General features: G+C 42.1%; 3 protein-coding genes across 3 annotated transcripts in view; all 3 read right to left on the bottom strand.

Annotated features, from left to right (window-relative positions):
- Positions 1-518: 518 nt before the first annotated feature.
- Positions 519-4,831, bottom strand: aqp9a (aquaporin 9a). The gene is made up of 6 exons (XM_005728000.1): positions 4,563-4,831; positions 4,285-4,411; positions 3,231-3,368; positions 2,929-3,047; positions 1,768-1,985; positions 519-1,273 (listed from the first exon to the last, which is right to left on the bottom strand). The coding sequence occupies exons 1-6, from the start codon at positions 4,662-4,664 to the stop codon at positions 1,066-1,068; spliced, it is 912 nt and encodes a 303-aa protein (XP_005728057.1). The 5' UTR covers positions 4,665-4,831; the 3' UTR covers positions 519-1,065.
- An 82-nt stretch (positions 4,832-4,913) lies between these two features.
- LOC102204376 (cingulin-like protein 1) lies at positions 4,914-18,139 on the bottom strand. Its single transcript, XM_005728001.2, has 19 exons — positions 18,054-18,139; positions 15,809-16,690; positions 15,641-15,735; positions 14,161-14,266; positions 13,963-14,058; positions 13,715-13,863; positions 12,706-12,847; positions 12,407-12,619; positions 12,099-12,305; positions 11,912-12,016; positions 11,627-11,779; positions 11,252-11,422; positions 10,880-11,032; positions 8,015-8,104; positions 6,789-6,872; positions 6,036-6,160; positions 5,668-5,776; positions 5,402-5,565; positions 4,914-5,320 (listed from the first exon to the last, which is right to left on the bottom strand). The coding sequence occupies exons 2-19, from the start codon at positions 16,667-16,669 to the stop codon at positions 5,242-5,244; spliced, it is 3,102 nt and encodes a 1,033-aa protein (XP_005728058.1). The 5' UTR covers positions 16,670-16,690; positions 18,054-18,139; the 3' UTR covers positions 4,914-5,241.
- A 1,410-nt stretch (positions 18,140-19,549) lies between these two features.
- LOC102203800 (transcription factor 12-like) overlaps positions 19,550-23,066 on the bottom strand; it is a 12,319-nt gene continuing 8,802 nt past the window's right edge. Inside the window, exons 11-13 of the mRNA XM_005727999.1 lie at positions 21,770-21,999; positions 20,725-20,896; positions 19,550-20,598 (exon numbers count right to left, since the gene is read on the bottom strand). Of these exons, the coding sequence (XP_005728056.1) occupies positions 20,754-20,896; positions 21,770-21,999 (373 nt within the window). The 3' untranslated portion in view covers positions 19,550-20,598; positions 20,725-20,753. The remainder of the gene's footprint in view (positions 20,599-20,724; positions 20,897-21,769; positions 22,000-23,066) is intronic.

The following is a 23,066-nucleotide window of genomic DNA, read 5'->3' as shown; positions in this document are numbered from 1 at the left end:
TTCTTTTCCACATGTTATACAGGAGCACTCGTCAAGTTAGAGAACTTGGAACAAGTTTTTCTCCACTTCACAGCTCTTATTTAACATGGGTTTTCTTGAACATTATCAGAACTAGAATTCAATCCATATTATTAAAATAATTCTTTTGGTATTCTTATTTTAACTCAAAGGTGAGAATCCCCCAGATGAAACAATGATGAAGCTTCTCACTTTTAAGTCTTATCTTCCCATCATATTTGACTTTTCTAACAATTCTGCAGCGTTGAAGTTGCCACCTGAGGTTCCTGGTGGAAGTAAAATCAGACAACCCACTGAGTCTCAGCTCCTTCATCTGCATTGGGGACATTAGCTGGAGCGATGACATTCTACAGGACATACTTCGTCTGTGGAGCAATTTACAAACTGCTCGTATGAGAATGTTTACATCAACTGAGCATCTCATTTTAGGTTGATGTGCAGTTTTCTATTACAAATGCAGCAGAGCGGTGAAGAGAAAAATCTTAGGAGAAGTTGCAACTTGTAGAAACTTTAATGTCGACAAACAAAAGTGAGTAAGAGAGTTTTGCAAAAAGTCAAAACAAGCACAAAAAGTTTGAAGTTAATACGCAAATATCACGACAACCACTGAGAAAAACACAAAGAAATGTAACAGGGAACTTGCAAGCATGCAGAACTAATATTCTATTTTTAGTATATGCAAAAAAGGAGAATTTTTTTGTATATACAAAATGGTATTTACAACACGTATGCTGCTAATATTTATGTAATGATCTCAAATACACAGGACTGAGATTTCCATGAGTTTATGAAAAATGCAACAACAGGCAATCGAGCAAAAGTTATTCTGTGTTTTCAGAACATTTCCAAATATATTTTATTTTTATTTAGACCCATGGAAGTCTTTGGTGGTGTATCGGGCTGAAAAAAGCTTGAAGTATAACTACAGCCTATACAGCTACCAATGAGATGACACTGACACATGGATCCTGTCCTTACAGATGGAAGCTGCGCTGGTGTTCATCTGACTGACAGTAAAAGCGCTCAGTCCTGAAGGTGAAAGTCTTCTTAACTCATCGTGATCATCTCATATTTGTCCTTCAGACTGCTGTCATCATCCTCTTCGTCTTCCTCGTCCTCCTCTTCTTCCTCCTGGGGCTTCTCGTGCTCGACGTGGGGGTGGTGCAGCTCAATGAACAGGTAGTATATGACGGCCGCGACCACTCCCCCCACCATCGGTCCCGCCACTGGGATCCACCACCAGTTGTCTGCGGTGCTGCGTGCAGAGAAAAGGGAAACAGGAAGGAAGAGTCAAAAACACCAGTGGGAGAAAAAAGAGGCAGCTGTTGATCGCCGGTGCCTCCATCGGATCATGCACAAGCATCGACTGCATCTGTCGAGCGCATGTGACACTATGTAACACGTGTCACCAGCACGGGCTCACTTCGATAAATAGCTCAATGAAAGATTTGAAGAGAGGCAGGGAGATATGTCTGTATTTACATTTTCATTTCACAGAATGTGTCCACATGTTTATAACTGCAAAATTATTTTGTAAGTAAGAGATCATCGAATAAAGTTACTACATAAGTCCACATTTAGTATGTGATGCATAGAGTTTCTTTGTATAGATTAATGATATATCCTTCAGAACTTACATATTCCACGCATTTTAATAATAATACCACTTTTAGACTTTTTCACCTAATGGCCAAACTGCCCACCCATCATCATCATATAATCATCTATATGTGATTCGACTCCACCTACCTGAAGACCTCCATCCCCCATCCTGCCACAGCTGTGAACAGTCTGGGTCCCAGATCTCTGGCTGGGTTCAGGGGGTAGCCACAGTTCAGCCCCATGGACACGCCGATGGCCATAATGATCAGGCCGATGGCCAGCGGCTCGATGCCTTTAGGAGCTCCGATGTTTCCGCCGTCGATGATAGCAAGAATGCACAAAACCAGCATACCTGTTCCCACCACCTTCGAGAGAGGAACAGCAAGCCTTTGATTAATGGATGAGTTTGGCTGTGTAGCTTTGATAAACGCTGGTAACATCCCAATTACAATAATATACTACATGGAGCAGCAGTTTCCCAGTGACAGCTTTTACCCATCTGCCATCAGACTATTAAATTCACAACGCACATCATAATAAAGACATAAGCCATGGATACAGTCTAAACGCTGAGCACAACTCAGCTGTAGTTTTTATTTGATATATTAGATATATATTGTTTATATATTGTTTCTTTGTTTAATGTTCTATAACGCGGACCAGTGCACATATTAATATATTCATTAACTCATTTCATGTCATTTTTTTGAGGGATTTTTGTGCAATTTGAAGTAACTAAGCTATTTGTTTACTTCACAGTCATATAATATGCCATCATGTGAATTTCTTCAAACTTCTATTATAAAATAACTATAATTTTCTAACTGAAAACATCTGAACACAAATTAATAAAACATGTCCATTTAATGTGTATAGTGATCTGGGTGCATTTAAATCACATTTGCAACGTCTTAACTCTGATCCCTGCGCAGATGATTCACTCTGACTCAAATCGTACTTGACCTCTGAGCATAAGAATGAAAATAACATTTGCATAAACACAATCGCACTAAGCAGACTTATCGCAGCGCTTTACCTGCTGTGGTTTCCACCATCTTTGGAAACACAAGCAGACGTGTTAATTTTGTATTGCTGCAACAAATAAACAGACTGGAAATGGCGTTAAGTAAATGTGACCTTCTGCAGAGTACCAGGAAATGGACATTAGGGCCAAAAGTGAGCCGAAAAGGGGGTGTTCTCAGACTAAATAGGCCGATCGATTCTGCATTAGCCACATTGGCCAGACTTTACAGTATTTAGAGGCAGAAAGAGAGCGGAGGTCAGTGGTTCACCGCGACTAGAGCTTGCCTGATCAATGAAGCCGCCGAGGACTGACAGGTGTCTGCCGGGGTATGAGGCAAAAATGTGGCCCGTTGCATTGATACCCGTCACTGACAGAATCCCACTGGTGAAGTCCATGAAGGCATCTGTGAGGAGCACAAAGAGACATCTGACATAACTGCAACAAGTCACAGGGATCCATTTCTATCTTGTGCAGTCAAACCCAGGGTTAAAATATTCTCACAGCGGCAGCTGAGTGTTGTGCACTTAATCACTTCTTTACATAACACTTGTTATGACTTTATATACATATGCAAAGGAGGCTTCACCATAGTATAATCCAAAGACTGCAGCAGCTCCTGCAAAAGCACCAAGAAACTGAGCGATGACGTAGAAAGGAAACTTCCAGATCTTCAGTTTGCCCAAAATTACCATGGCCAAAGACACGGCGGGGTTCACATGGCCCCCTGGGAGAGAGGACAAAGCACAGAGTAAAAGAGGGGTGCAGTGTGTGTGTGTGTGTGTATGTGTGGGTGGCTGGCATGATATCCTCTCCATCATTAGTGAGGCTGTCACATTTACAAGAGGCAACAGCAGGGGAGCAGCCCCCCAGGGCGGTTCACGGTTTGTTTTTTTAGAGGCAGAATAAAGGTCACTACCTCAAAAAAACAAAAAAGATTCTGTTGTTATTTTTAATAAGGCCAGGTAGTTTCTATATATATATATATATGAGAAACCTGCCTGTTATATCTGTTCATGAAATACTATGGGTGGGGGTTTGATTTAATTCAATTCAGCCCCTGCTCACATGAAGTAAGCATTCTCACTGGGACTGAGTCTGGTCTCTGCTATAGACAGATGAACGTAGCCTATGATCAATGCAGTTTGCAGGACATTTAGTGCCCAGGGTTATGTACGACCCCAGAGAGGCTGTGTTAATAAATCAATGGTCAGTACACATTTGGTGGATCTGGACAGAGAGCTGGCACCTTCCTGTTGATGCCGGAGCTGGGGGAGGTGGCACATGGCCGGACAGGAAGCCATAAAGATTTAATACTACAAGCTGCATGCCTCATGAGTATCAATGTTTTTATTACAGCAGCACGTACAAGAGAGTCGTGTCAGATTGTTTTATATGTTCTGGCAGAGACGGTTTGTATTGACTATAAATTAAGAGGTTAAGATAGAACGCTAAACAAACTTTTAACAACTACAATGTTAAAACTTTTTACTTTTGATTTTCTTCACAAGTGTGTCAGCTCTGCTGGCCATGCATAAATTAAGCAGAGCTAATCGGGGTCTTGCAGCCCATCTGAGGCCAACTTTATGTCAGCAGAAATAAAGAATTAACTAAATAAGAGCAACATTAAAAGCGGCATTTACCTGAAACTCCACCGGCCACATACGCTGCCATCATCAGGCCTACAGAGAAGCCGATGTGGACGGTGAGGGGTTCGCCCAGGGTGTTTCGACTGAGGACGGTCTGAGCGACGGAGCCGCAGCCAAACAGCTGACAAACAGAGAGGAACATATCATTAATCAAACTGAAATAAAGCAATCAAATCAGCTGAAGGAATTACAGGAACTTCTAAAGCGAGCAGATGCAATGTTTGATTTCTGAGAAAAAAAATAGTTTCATTCTAAAAGAAAAGAATACTTACAACCAAGACAAACGTTCCCAGGAATTCTGCCAGAAATTCCTTAAATATTCCATGTTTTAGAGCACAGTGTTGCCTCATGCTTCTCTTGTTTTGTACTTCCATGTATCGCCGTGCCAACAGATGTCAAAACTGTCAGGCGCTTTGAATCCCTGGAGCTCATTAGAGTCACATCTCCACCTCTGCACAGCCTCAGCCATTAAGAGCAGGCCATTGATCCATTCGTGCAACTACCATTCTGACAGAGTTTCATAGCTGAGGGTTACCAGCAGACGAGTTTTGTGTTGTTTTTACATTTAAACTAAGCTTTCTCTCAATTTTTTGTTCAAAGTCAAAGTCTCAGACTGACAGAAATGTCACACAGCTGTATTTATTTCAGTGTCTGGAGGCGTATATACACTGGTGAATGTTGAAAAAAGCATTTTAGTGCATTTAGTTATTATCTTAAGAACGTTCGCGCCACGTCATATTCATTAATACACCAACAGAATAAATTAGAGATTAAGAATAATCAAGTTGGTCTGATAATGCAGTTATAAATATCACCACAAGAGGTCAGCATTGGCAAGGTGCCATGCAGCTCAAGGTGGAAGTCACACCTGAGTTGTTAATGACATTTTACTCAATTGTGAAATGTTCACAGTGACATTAAATTCCAGATTGAATTCTTTTTAAGCGCGGGTCAGTCAGATCCCAGGTCGTCCAAGTCGTTCACATCGTCCTCTGCGACCTTAGTGAGGGGAGTGGCCTTCTTCTTCCGCCTGTTGAAGCAAAAACATTAAATGATGGTGATGACGTGATTTAGTGCAGCGGCATGTTAAAGGCAGAGAGCGATCGGTCACCTCATCTCATTCCGCACTGCACTCAGCTGGCTGTGAAGCTGCTCGTTGGCCTCCATCTGCTCATCCAGCTCTCTCTGCAACTTCTTTTTAGCGTGTTCCAGACGCTCGATCTCCTCCTCCGCCTCGTCCATCTGCCTCTTCGCCGTCTTTAGCCTCTGAGTCAGCTGCAGAGTTCGGGGAAAAACGAGATAAAGAATCACGAGTCGAGTCGCCTGCTGAAGAGAACATCGTAACAAGGTTTTATTCGTGGTTAAAGATGTGTCGACCTGGTCCGTCTGGCTCTGCAGGTTGAGGCGCTCCTCGTCTCCCTGCATTTTCATCTCCTTCAGCTTGCGCTCCAGCCTGCGGTTCACTTGTTGTAAGTTGTTGTTGTCCCTGAGAGCAAAAGCAACAAGGGATCATGTGCCTGTTTTCTCCTCCAGCTTTGTGTAACTTAACACACTCCTAGTGTGCAGACCAGAGATGATTTTTCTTACAACCAAGTGATAAATGGGTCCACCACTCACTGAGAGCCAGGACCAAGAATCTGAGTTTCTGTAGTTGCACTGATCCATACAGCCTTAATCCATATTAATGTCTAAAACTGATGAGAAGTTGTTAAAGTAAGGTCACTTTTTGCTGTGTGTTTGCTCACTTCTCTTCTCCTTGCAACCTCTCCTCCAGCTCCTGGATGCGGATGTTGAGCTTGGAGACGAGTGAGTCCTGGTTGCTCTTCTGTGAACCTTCCAGATGAGCCACTCTGCTTTTAAGGTCCTTATTCTGCCAGAGAGAATACGATGAAGAATTTTAGCTTTTAAAAAAAAAAAAAAAAATCTGTAATAGCAACATGAAGCAGTAGTTTCTCAGGGTGGTCGCAGTTTTGTTTGCTTCTTGCACAAGAATGTTAGAGCTTGAGGTTGTTATTCCACGGATCCAAAGGGGGGAGGCAATGGTCTATTAAACAAAGTAGGAAAAAACAAGCTTTGCAAAAGTTTGCACAGTTGTTAACCCTCAAGCATGTAAGCAATACAGTTTGGTGAGCAATGCTGAGAGTAAGCTGAAGCTTTTTGTATCTTTACAAGAAATTAAAAAAAAAAACTCTGCAGGGCACCTTTGAGCAGGTTTCTATTAACACCATTAACATCAATGCTGATATTGAACATGAATCTTACAATTTGAACGCCATGCTGATTTTATTCCACATGCTTTTACATGAGTATTTCACTTGATTTTGGTTATTATTTAAAAGCAAAAGCTTAAAAGAGCTGAGTATCTAACTTGGATCTTAACCCTCATTTTTCAGCAGCAGTCTCTTGCATCACATTGACTCCACCTTAAGATTTTTTTTTCTCCAGAAATGATTTCACTCTGTTTAGCTGTCTGGTGTTGGGGGGTTAGGGATAATTACCTGCCTCTCCAGGCTTATCTTATCGCACTCCAGATCCTGCCTGGCAGATCTCTCCTGCATCAGTTCATTCCGCATCTGATCCATCTGTTAATGCAGAGAGAAACATAGTTTTTATTATCCATTATACATGTACTGCATAACATCGCACATAAGAAATACAGCTGGGACATATGGACACTGAACTACTAATTTATTATTTGCTGAGCTTGTACTTCATATGTTTTCCTCCTGAAAGTAGACTTTTACTTATTTTCTCTAAACACTCAGTTTGAGGTGTTTTTTTCCGTGTTGGTTCAATGTGACGTCAAAGAAATTGATATTCTTGCTTAGAGACACAAAGGCATTTCAGATGCACAGAGTTGCCTGGAGGCTGTGAGGACAGACGCATCTACCTCCTACCGTTCAAACGTTTTGTTTGTGATGGGCAGCCAATCAGAGGAAAGTTCGCTTAAAGAGAGGAGGACAAAGTATAAATTGCAGGGTAACCTTTGAATAATGCAAGAAACATTGATTTAAAAGGAATATAAGGCACTAGAAATGTGCACAAGGGTTCTGCTTTAACACTAAACCTCACAACTTGCTTTCCGTTCACATGCATTCTCTTCAATACTGACTGCAAACAAGACCATGTGTTATTACAAACTTTCAGTTTAAATAAAAGGTTTCCATAAAAACAGAGGAAATTCAGTCCGGTCTGAGCGGACACATCAGATCTAAAGGCTCTCCTCACTAATAACATCCAGAGGCCCAGAGGAGGGAGTGTGAATACTTGCTCACAATAGTTAGCTGTTTTTTGGGGGAGCAGGGAGTGGGGGTGGGGGGCTTAGTAGTTTAACCAAAAGAGCATTTTGTGTCACCTACTGTGTACTACTTTGCTCCCCTAAACGTAGGCCAGCATTAAAAGCACACTGAAGATGAGGAAGCGGTGAAGAAGCATGATTAATGACCAGACGAAACAACAAAACAAACTTGTTTTACGCGCAGCTCAGAAACATCAGCAGCTTTGGGTGTTTGCAGAGAAATCTGAGCTCTCAGCTCAACATCTGTTTATGATCAAAACAGAGCTGAGGGCCCAAAATTGAGACAGGCAATAAATCTATCACTGGTAGGTTGTTGTTTTTGTGGAGGGAAATTTATGAGCATTAGAAAAATGCAAAATGTGAGCTTCATCTGGAAAAAAAACACACACAAAAAAAACAGCAAAGACAACAAGGGAGTAAACCTGCCTGCTCCTTGGTTTTGTCTAATCGCTCCATCAAGCGGTCAGCACTGCCGCGCTCATCACAAAGGTCTTCTTCCAGGTGGCTGATGCGCTCCTGAGAGGAGAGGAAATGAATGAAAAGATGCTTCAAACCATCATCGACTTCATTTAAATTGCACGCTGGAAGCACAGGGGACATGAGATATTTATCTCTGGAGAATGTGGTTAGAAAGCTGACTCAGATTAGACGAGGGTATTGGGTAACATTATACAAGGAAGCCTTCAGGAAAAATGCACAAAAAAACCCGCTTTGCTATTATGTTAAACTCTGCTTGCGTTAGCAGTGGATGTGTGTGTGTGGGGGGTGGGGGTAGGTAGAAGAAGGTTTCTGAGAACGGTCGGACAGGTCTGATAACTTTCAACAGTAAATACGCTCTTCCTCGGTTGATACAAAGTGTCAACAGTGCGCACGCCGGTATCACTGTGTAATGTTTTTGCATCGGCAAGACAAACAGGGCTGAGCTGCGAGGCGCTGTTTCCAGTGAACTTCTCCTCACCCAGAGCAGGTACAGGTGACAGTGCAAATACACACAGAGGAACAGGTAAACATTACGTGTGTGACTGCGCGCTCTTACACGTGTTATAGCTGGGAATATTACTGTTGCCATCTAACAATGTGGGTAGATTTTCATCTTTAAGCTTAAACTGGAGGATTAGATCTACAGTGAACTCTGAGATACTTTTGTATTACTTGGTTTTATTAATGCAGCCACACAAATTTTAGTAAAAAGTCTCGCTCCAGGTCTGTATAAACAAGAGGCAAGCACCTGGAAAAGACAGTTTAACAATGCTTCATTTTAACCTTTCCCTTTCTGCACCCATAGGGATGTAGGTAAATGAGCAGACACTGTAAGACAGACACTTAAGTGATTACAGGATTGTTTTTCCATCTGCAGTCATTTTTTTCTCTAATTCTGCCCTGGGAACCTCAGCACCTTTCCCCTCATATCTGGAAACTCTGGTGTGGAAAGAGCAACAGCAAGAACAGTAAAGAACACTGCAGACATAAATAACAGCAGGCAGGCCACTGAATGAGTTAGAAATAACAGGAAAAGGAGGGGGTGGGCAATAGGTGGGTTGCAAAGTGGCTTGCACGGGCAGCAGAACAGTATCCAGACTAAAACAACTTAAATACTGTGACTATATGAAATTCTATTACGGATGATAACAGCTGACTAAAAGGACTTCCACTCCTTGGCTAGTTTGGAGATACAATTAAGCTCAATTTGTTACAATGTTTAATGTAAAATATTTTTAACAAATAAGTATATTAACTAAGGTGAAATAAAGGCTACGTCCACACTAGCCCGGATAGAGTTGTGCGTCCACATTGAAACGGCCGAAAACACTTACGTTCCAGTACTGCGCATGCGTGAAACGCAAGACGATTCGGCCTGCCTGATTTCTGTCTGCCGCATATTTACTTTCCGGCTCTTTGAAAGGTCAAGTTTTTAAATGGATTACCGATGAGGTGGACTTGTTGCTGCGAGTAACACAAAAGTACAAAGTTGCAAAAGCGAGTGAGAATTAACAAATTTGAAGAAAAGCTATCTGAAGCATGTACAGACTGATATTAATCTTTAATAGGGCTGTCGAAATTGAGAGCAAACAAAACAACTGCTGCCCTCCGCTATCTTTGTTTAATTGGTCACATGACTGCATCACATGACTAAAATGCGTCATTGTTTTCCAAGGTCTCATTTTTCGCTGTCCACACTGCGACGCGAAAGCACCGTCTTCAAATTTATTCATTTTCAAAACGCTGCGTTTTCCTTCGGGGAAAACGCCTTGTAGACGGGAGGCCAAAACGGAGAGAAAACGATGCGTTTTCAAATGAAAGCGCATTAGTGTGGAAGTAGCCAAAGTGTTACCAACAGTCTTGTGTTCACTTGGGCTATGTCCACACGTACCCGGGTATTTTTGAAAACGCAGATTTTTCTATGCGTTTGCACCTTTCGTCCACACGTAAACGGCGTTTTTTGTCACTGAAAACGGAGATTTTTAAAAACTCCGGCCAGGGTGGATATTTTCTAAAACTCCGTTTTTGCATTTACGTGTGGACAAACGCAGCGTCAAAGATGTGCGCCTTTTCTGACGTCACAGTGTGCGCCACGTTATTGTTTCGGTGAAATGAATTTCTACAATACTGTTAATTGTAGTCTCTGCAGTGTGTAAATGCTTACATATACACACTTTACTGTCCCTCCACACATACGACTCGGTTCTGCTTCTATGCCCCAGCTTTGTTTACTTTTTCCCACCGAGGCTTCTAGACTTCTGATTGGCCAACATTTCTACACGGTTAGGAATATAGCGCCACCTGCTGTGTGGACGTGTGGACGGGATTATTTTTTAAAACGAAAACGGAAAATTTCCGTTTTCAAAAATACCCGTGTACGTGTGGACGGAGTAAAATAAAATAAAAAATGGGGTAGGAACAGGTTATTTTGTTTCTGTTACCATCCGAATGTAATTATATTGTTTCAGAAGGTAAACCATCAATCCATCCATATGTTTATGCTTATCCAATAAAATGACACAGGAGGTGCTGGAGCCTATCTCAGCCACCATGGGGTGAGAGGCGGGGTACACCCTGGACACGTTAACAGTCTGTCACAGGACTAACACAGAGAGACAGGAAACTATTCAAATTCACCAGTTAACCAGGCCCCTAAAAATGCATGCCTTTGGAAAACCAGAAAACATGCAAACTCCACACCGAAAAGCCTGATGGAGCAATTGAACCCACAACCTTCTTGCTGTGAGGTAACAGTGGTAACCACCGCTGCATTTTGAGTTTGACAAGCTGGAGGTTCAGAGATGTTTTTACCTCCATGAGTTTGACCTGGCGCTCTCGCTCGTCCATCGCGGCAACATTCCTCTCCTCCAGCTCCTCCACCTTCTGCTCCAGCTGCCGGCCCCTCAGCTGGGCCTCCTGCTGCTCCCTGCGACACCTCCGCAGATCCTCCTCCAGAGGAAACAGCTGAACAAGAAAACAGCTCAAAGGTTAAACACAAAGCAACATGCAATGTCCGGTGCTGAGCAGTAAAGCAGACACTTCTACAGACAACACATAATCCGTAGAGTCTGACCACTTTTATTCAAAATCATACAAAACGTGCATGTTCTCATACTCTTATTTTTCTTTTGGTGACTAAGACTAATTCATGCTGATGAATCAGGGAGACGGTGAGCACCACACCTCTTCCTGCATTTTTTTGGCTGCCTGTCTGGATTTCTCCAGCTCTGCTCCCTTTTCCTGCAGCTGTCTCCGCAGCTCGGCCAAGTCCCTCTGACTCTTTTCTTTGGCCTCATCGACCTGGTTCTGAAGCACATCTGTGGACGCCTCACACTCCTCTATGATGCCATTCATCTACCCGTGCAGATAAACAAAGAGCTCAGATAAGCGAGACATAGGAGATGAAAGAAGTTATGCAAGCACGAGACTTAACAGCTGTTTCTGGTGATCTCATGGCTTCAGGGTTAAGATAGCAGACTTTCAGGCCTCATTTGGCTCCAAGAACACATAGAATTTTTTTGGAAGGCCTTAAAAGAATAGTTTATGTCCCCCTCTCACCTTCCTCTGCAGTTGCTCCATGGCCCTGTCCTGCAGCCGTCTCTCATCTTCCAGCTCAGTTTTTGTCTTCCACAGCTCCTCCACTTGCTTCTTCTCCTCCCTGAGCTTCTCTTTCAGGTCTCTGTGCTCATGGTTCAATTTGGCTAGTTTACCCTGTCAGAAGAAAACCCAGAGTAAAGAATTCATTTCAAGAGCATAGCTATGATGCTCATGAAATAATATGATATAGTAGACATGATGAAGTGTGCTCCATTTTTCTCCCGCTCAACCTTATTTCCTTGATACCTGCACGTCTTCCAAGCGAGTGAGCAGCGACTTGTTAGACTGACACATCTCTTCTTCATTCCTCCTCACATCGTCCAGCATTTCCTCAACCTGTTGCTTTTCCCTCTGAAACGGCATGAAGCAAAAGAAAACTGAACAAACTGAAAATTTGACATTTATCTCCCTACATTTGCACCCCTTTCCTCACCTCAAGCTGCTTTGATCTCTGCTCCAACTGTCTTTCTGTGGTTTTGTACTCCTGGATCACCTGATTCAGCTGCTCCAACTTGTTGTTAAGCTCTTGCACCTTCCCTCTCAGCTGATCTCTCTCCTGGCTCAGCTCCTTCAGTTGCACCTTAGCTGCACCGCTCTCCTCCTCCGCCTCGAGCTTCTTCTGGCAGAGCAGAGCATTGCTCTGAGAGACAGGGCGAAAGCAAAGTGTGAGATCAACATCGAAATATGACGTGACACAGGGGTGTGATAGATCAGAGCAAATGGAGGTATGTTTCCTGGTACCTCTTTAACCAGCTCCAAGTGCCCGAGCAGCTTCTGAAGCTCCTGTTCGTGCTCCTCCTTCAGAGCAGAGGTGTATATATCCTGAGTCTCCACCTCCTCTTTAAGTGCTCCCTTCAGGGCACTGAGCTCCCTCTCTCTGCGATGCAGCAAGTCCTCCTGCTCTTCCTTCACCTGTAGCATCTCCTGAAACTCTGCATGCAGCTGGGATAAATCCTGTCAAATTCACCATCACAAATATATATTTAAGGGAAAAAGCTGCTTTCCATCTGCTATATTTTGGCTCGTGGGCTTTCATTTACCTGCAGAAGGACTTCTTTCTCTTCATTTATCACCTCTGCTTTCTTTGCTCGGTCCAGCTCGTCGTGCATCTCTGAGAGCTGCTGCTGAAGGTCCTGCATCTCTGCTTTAGCTCTCTCTTTCTCAGCCTTCATTTGAGCCACCCTGGCAACATACGAGAACAGATTCATATTTCATATCAAAGACAGGAGCTCGCTTATTCTCCTTAAATGCTGCAAAAAGCTGCTTAACTGGAATAGACTGAAAAACAGGAATCTTCACTTTTGAAACAAACTACCACTAAACCAAAAGTGTATTCAACTAACTGCTTTCAGTTCAATGCCCTTCATCCAATCATACATCAGAGTGCACTCGAGTGACCAGAGAGCATGAGCAGAGGCTTACACGAAGACCCTGAAAAACAGCATTGAGTTAAAGTTCTGTATCTCAGGATTTCATTAAAATAATGTTGTTGAGTTTTTTTCCAGTGGGAAAAATACTAATTTGTCTTTTTGCTTAGTTTAGAAGATCAAAAGCACTTTGTAATATGGCAGCAGTACTAGTTCCGTCAAAAAGCAACAAATCCTCCAGATCAGCAGGCTGTGCAGTATCATTTTTATTTTAAAATGCACGTGCTGGGCTCTTTCATGACCAGTAGCACTTGGACTTGGACTTGACCATTTAAATCCCAACAGTCGGTTTGTATATGGAGTGCTTCACCTAAACTGCAGAAATATGACACATTCAGGCTTGGCGAGTCTAGTTTGACTTTAGTGTCAGATGGCTGCCCCGCCCTGAGCCTGGTTCTGCAGGAGGTTTCTTCCTTTTAAAGGGGTGTTCTTCCTTCCCACTGTTGCCAAGCGCTTGCTATTAGGGGGCTGGCTGATTATTGTGTCTTCACCTTACAATATAAAGTGCACTAAGGCATTTGTTGTGATTTGGCACTAAATAATTAAAACCAAATTAAACTGAATCACTAGGCAGAGCTTTACTTTAAAGCTTTGGTGAATGACCTGAAGGTCACAGCCTTACTCCTCTTTGGTAAACTGAAGTTCTGCCTCAACTTCTCCCAGCTTGTCCCTGAGTTGGCTGAGCTCAGCTTGGCTTTTTATCAGCTCTTCCTGAAGTTTCTTCTTTTCTGTCCTCGCCTTCTCACAGGCTTTGGCTAAAGTCATTTCATTCTGCAGGAAAAGAACAACAACAGACAGGGACATTGTCAGTCACAGGAAGAGGAAGTGAGCTGTTTGGAGGTGACTCAGCAGGATGGGGCTACACTACACCTTCATCTCAGCGTCTAGTCTTTGCCTCAGTTCCGACACTTCTTTCTCCAGCTCTGCCTGTTTCTCCCGCAGGAGCTTTATCGCCTCTTCGTAGTCCTAAAAGCAAAACATTGCAATAATATAAGCAGTTTCAGACAAACACAATAAATCACATTGGAGAGTGAGCTGCCCTGACGAACATCTCATGCCAACACTGACTTTCTCCTCCTGCTCCACATTGGCAGCAGTTCTCCATTTGAGCTTGTTGATCCTCCGAAAGAGCAGGTGGACCTTTCTATGGGTGGTGGAGTCGTCATCAGTCGTTCTGGGCAGCAAGAAAAAATATTTAGCAAACACAGCAACAACACCGATGAAAAGATGAAACTTGATCTGGTTGCGGCAGGGCAGGACCTCCTCTGAGCGTGATGTCAAGTAGCTTTGGTATGCAGAAATAAAACATTGTTCACTTGACCTCTCTTAGGGGTACAACACATAATTCAGCATTTTTTTGTAAATAAATTGCACCAAACAGGCACTGGTAGATGTTTCAAACTTTCCAAGTGCAGCAGATATTTTATCAGTAAAAACATGGTCGTGCTCTACATTCCTGACTTGAGAACACACATCTGGAGCAGCTCCCCGTATCAGACTGCACTGCCTGATCTCAACCACACACTCACCACTAGACCAACAGGGAGTACTGAATATACTATTGTGAAAAATGAGACAATGTTATACACAACAAATATAACTTGTTTTTGTTCGATTGGTTTTTTATTGGAAATTAGGTTGAAAACAGGAAACTAAACTTGTTTATTAAGATAGTTTAGAGTAACAGCAGAGCCGTTATGGAAGATATTACATATTTTAGATGGAGCCTAGACAACTGCCCCCATGACCCGGACCACTTGCTTATCTGATCTCAAGCTCAAACAAGCTGTTTCTCATGGAAAATGTATAGATAAAGTCTACATCCTTCAGAGTTTATGATTTATAAGTATTGCATGTACTGTTTGTGCAATGTTAACCATGTTGCCAGATCGTCTGTAAAGCACAAACATCTCCACCGCACGTGTTCACATTAGTGCGCAACTCCTCTATTTTGAGTCTGATATACTGGTAAGGAAGTATGTGGGGCACTGCAGGTGAGGTGTGGATGAGCAGGGGGGGGAATATAGAATGAGACCAAGTCAATTAAATTGTTTTTTAAGGAAAAAGAAAAAAGTGGAAACTATATTATACTTTTATTTCAGTAAAATTCCTTTGTTATTGCTAATAATTTATTTTAAAAAGGGTCTAAATCTCACAACAGGTCATATCCTGTTTGCTAGACTTCAGAGAGCTAATAATGTGACAGCCTATAAAGTAATCCAGAACACTGTCCTCTGACATTTCTAAACTTTTGCTTTTGTGCACTTTAAACAAACAAAATTGAAAACGCTGAACTTTAGAGGTGCCGGTCACTGTTCTTTGTAACTGTTTGCACAAAGCCTTGCTCGCTGCTCCTCCAAGTTTACAGTGTGTGCTTAAACGCTAACAATACAAATCAAGCTGCCTTTCCTGTTGGAGTCTCTTATTTAAGGTATAGGCAAACACCGTAATTCAACCCATTTGCAAGAAATCAAATATATGCTCTATAGTTCCTAAAATGTCTGTTTGCCCCTTTAAAGTAAAGTGCCGAAAGCTTGGGGGGACTTACCCAGCCTTCAGGTAAGTGAACAGCATTTGTTTCGTCGTGTCTTCGGCTGGATCTACTGAGAGCTCTTGCTGTCCTTTCAGAAGATCGGGAGTGACCTGATTAGGGAACATACGGCAAATAAATCTGATCTTTCAAATGACAACTTTGCCCTAAAACAAAAGCCTGTACCTGTGCATCTCTTTCATCAGATTCATCAGCCCGGTCACCGCTTGATGCTTTCTCTGCTCTGTGAAGCCCTTTGGCGGTCGTATCTTTGTTGCTTGGTGGCTTTAAGTTGACTTCTCCACTGAGGAGTCGAGCCCTGGCCGATCCAGGAGGGTACATCCCGCCCTTCAGAGACGAGTTCCTGCTAGCTGAAGGGGAGGGCGAGGAGGATTCAGAGGTCCGACTGCTGTCCACGCTGCGTGACCGACGACACTCCTCGAGGTTCAGCCTGTTCCTCGGGCCTCTTCCCCTCCGTTGGTTGCTGTTAAACTGGCTTATTAGTTTCCCTACAGAAATGATGGAGTCGGTCTCCACTAAGTTTGGGGACCTTGGAGAAATTTGTCCATCAGATGGAGGCGCCTTGTTCTGGGTCAACTCAGCAGGGTCTTCTCCTGGGCCCTCAGCAGGCAGAGGGATCCTGGGTTTGGTCACGTTGGTAGTCGGTTTGTTTGAGGCTGTTTGTGAAGGAAACCCCGGGCTCAGTTTATTATTTTCAGGGCTGTAGGATCTCACGATCTCTGGGCGTTTCTGATAATTAAACACGGGGGAGTTAACCATCTTCTGTGGCTCAGGTGATAGCTGTCTGTCATCCATGGACCTTCGCGCCATACCCGGGTTGTACCCTGCCTGGTGAGTGATGACAGAAACGTCCCTGTTGCTGTCCTGGCTTGAACTGTTCAGAACCACATAGGGTTGACCTTTAATCCCTTGAACCTGAATCCTCACTCCAAACGAGTTGTCCTGGCTGCCCCTGTGACTGTGCTCCAGCATGTAGCCCCTCTGCGTCCTGATGTCTGGAGAACCGCTCGGCCTGTGAGACTCCATCCCAACCCCTCTGGAGATAAACTGGTGGTAACACGCACAGACAGGTATGTTAAAAATGACACCAAGAGGGAGACTGCACGGGAGAGTGAATTGAAAACCGATGCTTCAGGTTGGTCAGGCCTTATCATCTGTTTACAAAACACTGGAGCAGGGTTGGAGCTTAAGAGGGAACGTAAGGACAGACATCGAAGGAGCTCCTCACGCAGCTGCACATAAAGAGACAATAAATGGATGCTGGTGAGTGCCTGATATTGCTGTGCAATGAAAACAGCTCTTTCTGTGTGCTAATGACAGCGTACTATTGTACAGCCCGAGCTGAGCCAACTGCATGACAACTACAACTGGCTGAGGTGGAGAGGTGTCGTCATCCGCTCCGTCGTATGACACTTGAGGAAAATGTTTGTCAACAAACACACTACTGTGAGGCTGTAACACACAAACACAATAGAAGACAGTATTGTGTCTTCCTACGAGCCCCATCCTTAGCATGCTGCCACTCCAAATAACCCTCGAATGACCAACACTTTTACAGAAGTGACCCGGTGAGGTCATTTGTGACCCCAATATATTGTAGGCAATAATTTTTTTTTTTTTATTTCACTCTACATGGCTTTATTGTGCGTATATCTTTTCCTTTAACTATTCCAAAATGTGCTGATTTAGTTAACTATCAATGTTATGGAAAATAATCATGATAATAATAATAGTTTTAAGGGATTTATAAGCACCACAAAATCAGAAAAAAGAGAGAAACACATTAAAAATGTTCATTTTTCAGCCAGTCCAGCCTCAGTTCATTGCGATGTTTGAACTTAGACTAACTAAACAGTAACTTTCACCAATCACCTATCAGTCATAAACTACTTTTGGTTGCCAGGTTGTAGAAAAAACAGCACTCCGCTGCTTTGTCCTGTTAGTTTAAATTGACCAGCCCCCTTCAATTCCCCTTAAATCGACTGCTCAGCTGATGTTAAGTAAAAGTTAAATGACTTGGTTAAAAAAAAAGAAAAAAGACAGCAAATTGTCCCATTGGTGGGTTTTCTACAACCTGCCATGTTCATGCGTAATAAGAGCTTCTAACGTTTCATTGGGTCGTTCTTACTTTGTCATTCTAGGTACTTAACATGAACTCATTTGTCCTTGGATACTACAGTATCTGCCACTCACACACTTTATCCGGATAAACTTTACTTCGCTACTTTAAAAAGGATACAAGAACTCTACCTGCTTCTGTTGTAAAAAGACCGACTTAATGAAAAGGTGTAGTAAAAAGTTGGAGTAACATCTTTAAACGCGCTGCTGATCACCGCAGATGGGGTATCTTTGAAGGATTGAGGTCGTTCGCGTTATTTAGAGCAGGTTTTGTTCTTAATCTCAAACTTACCGTATTGTGTGAGCGCTGACTTGTCCTCCTCCTCCTCTGTCCGATCGGACTGTCCAGCCTCCACCCGCCCAGACATGATCAGCCCCGCTCAGAGAGGCGTTCACTGTCACACAGAAACATCATATGACTGCTGCTGCTGCTGCCTAGTGCTCGCTTTGAGGTAGGCTTATACATAAATCTATAATAATGATACGAAGAATTCCCTACATGTAATTGTATTAGTAGTTCTGCAGTTCTAAAGCACGTTTAGTTATTTCTGATTCATGATTATTTAGGATTCATATCCTTATAATACTTCCTCTTTTCTTTCTTTTCATGTATTTATTTATTTGTTTTTGAAAGGGTCGAAATATTTTAACTACAAATACTCGAGCTAAAAAATAAATAAATAAAGGCATGGGTAAAGGAGTTTTTTTGTTTGTTTTTTTTTTTTTTTTTTTTTTATTGCAGGCGATTTTTTTTTTACCTGGCAACTCACACAAAATCCAGATTTGATTTCAAAGAGGTCTTAAAGGAAGCTGCCTTGTTGATATTTGGCTAAAGTTCTTATTGTTTGTAAAACTGTATTAATTTATATTTGTGGCAACATTTGCAAATTCGTGGCATATGCAGTACTGTGCAAAAGTCTTGAGTGACTTTATAATTTACTTGGAAAATTGGGAGTAGGTGCAGCAGTTTATTCAAAAAACCAAAAAGCAAAGCAAAAACTGAGTTTGTGCAATTCAACACGTTTTGTTATGACCGCCTTTATTCTTCAACACAGTCTGAACTCTTAGACAAGTGTTCTTGTTATTCCTTTCAGTAGACTTCAGGAAAAGTTTTCCATGAAGGACATTCAAAGATGCCCAGCATCCCTAGCTGAAAGCCAAAACCATGACAGAGCCACCACCGTGTTTCACAGATGGCCGCAGACGCTCACTGTTGTGCTTGTTTCTTAACCTCCTACATACATACCGAAGATTATTTAAATTTGGATTCATCACACTACGAGGCCTGATTTTAAATCCAGTTCTGGTGTAATTTGGCATGCTGCAGACTTTCCGTCCGTTTCCTGCTTTTAATAGCCACCCTTCCACTGAGACCATTTCTGGCATGACTTTCAGATTCTTCTTCACTTGTCCAGTTTCCTCGCATTACTTAAAGACACACAGCACACCATGCCAAGATACACCAGCAAATAGTTCTTTGGTGCAAAAAGCTTCATCCCTGTCAAATTTTGCTTGGTAGTTTTCATAAATTCGAGAAAGGACAGGGAACAAAATACGTGATTTTTTCACAGTAACAAAGTGACTAAAATACAGTCGGTTTCTTGCTGTGCCGCGTGTAGACAGAACACTAGTTTATCACTTGAATAAATGCTTTTTATATGCTCGAATGACTCTTAGGTCAGTGTTAAATAAAAATAATAATAATAATAATAAATCTGAAAATGGTAACTACAAGGACTAGACTAAAGATGAGTGAAAAAGACAGAACTGGGAGTAAAATTCATTGAAAAAGACATTTATTGCTACAATATAATTTTGACACATGCCTGTAGGCTAGTTCAAACTGTACACATACTGTACATGTTATGATAAGAGTATTTCAGATCATTCAGGATTAATATTTTTTTTTAAATTTGTATTATCGTTTCAGCAGAGTGAGAAGCAAGACATCAATCATCCTGTAACATTGTATTGCTCAGAGGTTGAACTGTAGCTACATCTAGTAAACTGCACAAACAAACAAAAAAAAAGTGTTGCCTCGTGTAAAATCGGAGACAAAAGCAAATACACATCATCAAATTCACAACATTTGTATAAAAGATAACTTATATAACTTAGAAAACAAATGAAAGGTTCTATTAAAAACTCAAACATGCAAAGAGCTTGTTTGACTACGTGTGAAGAGCAGTGATTACACTGAGAAGAAGAGGGCTCCTGTCCACCAGTGTTTCAGTAAGTGTAATCTTTTAAGAGTGCAAGAACACAAATAACATTCAAACAACTTTACAAATGCCGGATGTTGTCCACGTGTTAAAGAACATTCTTGGAGATCTGTTCATTCACAGAATGGTCGAACCCCTGCAGCAATATGCGCACGCACACACAGACACACACACACACGCACTTCAGGACAAGTAAAATCTGCTGTCTGAACACACAAATGTGGGAATGTGGATCTGAGCTCGGTGGAAAACACAAATGTTTGCAGTAAATATCGACACACTGTAAAAGTGTCAGTCAGAAACATACCTGGCTAAGCCAAAATTAAAAACTGCAGATGACACCTTGCTACTACTGGTTTCCATCCATTCAGATATAGTCCAACAGAAGGATAATCAATAAATATACAAAATATGTACAAAACATCTGCAGCGTACAATGCATTTGTCTGTTACAAGTAACGTTCAGGCACAAAGTTAAGAGTCAGTTTGGGAAGTTAGGAGATGATTGTTCAACTGCATCACGCTTTCTAATCAGAGAAGACCTCACTGTCCCGGTCTGAAAGTCCGAAGAAATGAGAAACATCCAAAACAGCTGGGATGCTCTTCCCTCAGCATCTGGACATCAAAGACAGGAAATTAATTTGAGGAAGTCCTTTACATTATTCCCTCAAAAAGAAACATCCAATTGTTTTAGACTTTAATTCATAAAGTTTATTGCTGATATAAGGTGATGGTAAATACTTGATGGTAGACTCGATGTGGTCAGGTGCTCAGAGGTGGCCCATGGGGTTCGCCGGGTCTGTCAGATTGGGATGAAAAGCAAGATGCATGGACTGTGGGTCCGTCATGACAGCAGACGCCTTCTCTTCTTCTCTCCTCCGCAGACACGCTGCCTTCGGGTTCAGATTCCTCTCTGTGGAGTCCAACAAATAACACGTTAGCATAAGACTAAAATAGGAAACACTGGGAGTACATACTCGTTATTGTATTTATGCAACAGTGGTACAGATGTTGGCAATCTGCTTTAAAAATAATAGAAGCTAGAAACTTTATAAGTCATCCTTACAGACGTTTCTGTATGTTAACTATGAAGCTTCTCTTATTAGCAACATGTCAAATTACAACATACAGCACAGAAAGCATCGTCTCCAGAGAATAAGAACTGTTTATAGTTTATTGCTGGATGATTAATGATTAAATAAAGGTTTAATAAAATAAAAATAAATATTTTTTTCTGGAGCTTCCCTTAGCCTTGTAGCATCTCCCAGCTTTTTTATTTTTTGCTTATTTCATGCTGTCACCTATTCAGTTATAATTTAGTGATAAAAAGCAGCTAAAAGGGGGAAAAAATAATAAAAGCTCGATATTTCTTGCACAGCAGGCAGACTAAGCGAACTGAGATGGCATTTAGTATTTAAACAGCCACATATTTTCCCTTCAGCGGCCGATGGGGCTGCATCAGGGCCTCTTTAACAAGAGGACACAAGCACACCTCAAGATGCTAGTGTTGCTTCCCATCTGCTAACTGTGTAAATAGGCTGTTTGATTGCAGATTCTCATTCACAGATCTTTACTGTCAGATAATGCTGTGTTTGCAGCTTACTGTGCTGCCCTCATGTGGCCAAATATATATTTATATAAATTCATTCAATTTTAACCAGAAGCAGTAAAGGAAAAATATGTCTAAATAGACTAAAGGAGTTTTCTGTGGATAACTGACTGAAGCCTAGTTTTCATCGTGGGTGTGCCATCATCATCTGCCTCCCTGCAGCAAACACGCACTGACCTCTGACTTGTTGTTCCAAGCTGAGGATCACCGCCACAGCCTGGTGGAGGACCAGCAGCTTGGTCTGCGGCTTCTCACTCTTCAGGTGTAGTTGACACATGTGACCGAGCTCCTTGAAGGCCTCGTTGATGTCGCGCACGCGCAGGCGTTCGCGGGCGTTGTTGGCCATTCTCCTCTCACGCTCGCGCTCAGCCTTCTGCTCCGGACTCAGGTCCTCATCCTCATGGATGCTACGACATGAACAGAGGAAGCCCACAGGTAAAGGTGTGGCTGAATCTTTTAAAAATGAAGATTCATCTAATTCAAACCGACACTCCAGAAGAAGCAGAGAAAAGCGAAGTGAGCGAGACTGCTTTCAGAATATATTCCGGGTCTTTCTGCCCTCTGCTGGCCGCTGTGCCAGGATTACGTGATCCAGTCTCCAGGGATCATCTCAGATCCTCTAAAACGTTCAGTGAAAAAAGGGTTTCCATAGAACAATGGCAGCAGATAATGTAATCAGCCGCAGATTTATGAATAACCCTTAAACATGTGTGTTTAAAAGAACCCATATGTCCATTCTTAGGATCACATTTAAACTATTTTGCTTTGCTTTTTGTTATCATCTGGTTTCAATATTTTAGAAAACAAACAAACAAAAAAAGAATAATGCTGGAGGATGTCCATATATGTCAGCTTTGATATCCCTCAACTAGATTACAGATCTAAATAAAAAAACATGCACTCAAGACATCACAGCTGAAGAGGTCTGGCCTGAAAAGACCTCTGGACGTAGAGACACCAGGACAGGAGCTCCAGTCTGTGACATTTTCAAGACATACGCTATCATTTTTCTCTGACGCAGGCCTTATAAATTTTTCTGTGACTCACGTAATACCAAAAGCATCCTTCGTCGTCGCCGGGCACACTTAATGACAGTTAGTCCTTTAATTGATAAGAGGATTGACAGAATATAAAACTGCTAAAAATTATCATTAATTTGAAACATTTTTGACCAAAACAAATGTGATCGCTTGTCTCTCAGGTTTATGTATTTTAAATTGAGTTCTTTTTGGTTTTGACTGTTGGGTGTACAAGTTAAAATCACCACAGTCACATAACAAATACTTTTTATTCTTTTTTATAAGGTTTCCCAAGATCTATAATCATGCGTCATAAATAATGCAAGTGCAGCAAAGCTGAACACAGACCTTAGTTCACTCAGAGCTAAAGGGGACAGTTGTAAGACAGTTTACAAAGACTGCTTTGTGGTTTGGGGATTTTCTTGGTTAACTCTTAACTGTGATGTGTACGTCCC

The sequence above is a fragment of the Pundamilia nyererei genome, unplaced genomic scaffold (assembly GCF_000239375.1).
Source record: "Pundamilia nyererei isolate P.nyererei 1_Seehausen unplaced genomic scaffold, PunNye1.0 scaffold00027, whole genome shotgun sequence".
Taxonomy (NCBI): Eukaryota; Metazoa; Chordata; class Actinopteri; order Cichliformes; family Cichlidae; genus Pundamilia; species Pundamilia nyererei.
Note: the sequence above shows the minus strand (reverse complement) of the source record. Positions and strands in the feature narration are given on the sequence as shown.

Excerpts from the sequence above, each read along its gene's own strand:
- LOC102204376 (XM_005728001.2), bottom strand. The coding sequence starts at position 16,669 with ATGGAGTCTCACAGGCCGAGCGGTTCTCCAGACATCAGGACGCAGAGG. Across the intron at positions 14,267-15,640 it reads TTCACTTACCTGAAGGCTGG|AACGACTGATGACGACTCCA; the intron begins GTAAGTCCCCCC and ends CTTGCTGCCCAG. Across the intron at positions 5,566-5,667 it reads TGCAGAGCCAGACGGACCAG|CTGACTCAGAGGCTAAAGAC; the intron begins GTCGACACATCT and ends CGAACTCTGCAG.
- aqp9a (XM_005728000.1), bottom strand. The coding sequence starts at position 4,664 with ATGGAAGTACAAAACAAGAGAAGCATGAGGCAACACTGTGCTCTAAAA. Across the intron at positions 4,412-4,562 it reads TGGGAACGTTTGTCTTGGTT|CTGTTTGGCTGCGGCTCCGT; the intron begins GTAAGTATTCTT and ends TCTGTTTGTCAG. Across the intron at positions 1,986-2,928 it reads TCGGCGGCTTCATTGATCAG|GTGGTGGGAACAGGTATGCT; the intron begins GCAAGCTCTAGT and ends CCTCTCTCGAAG.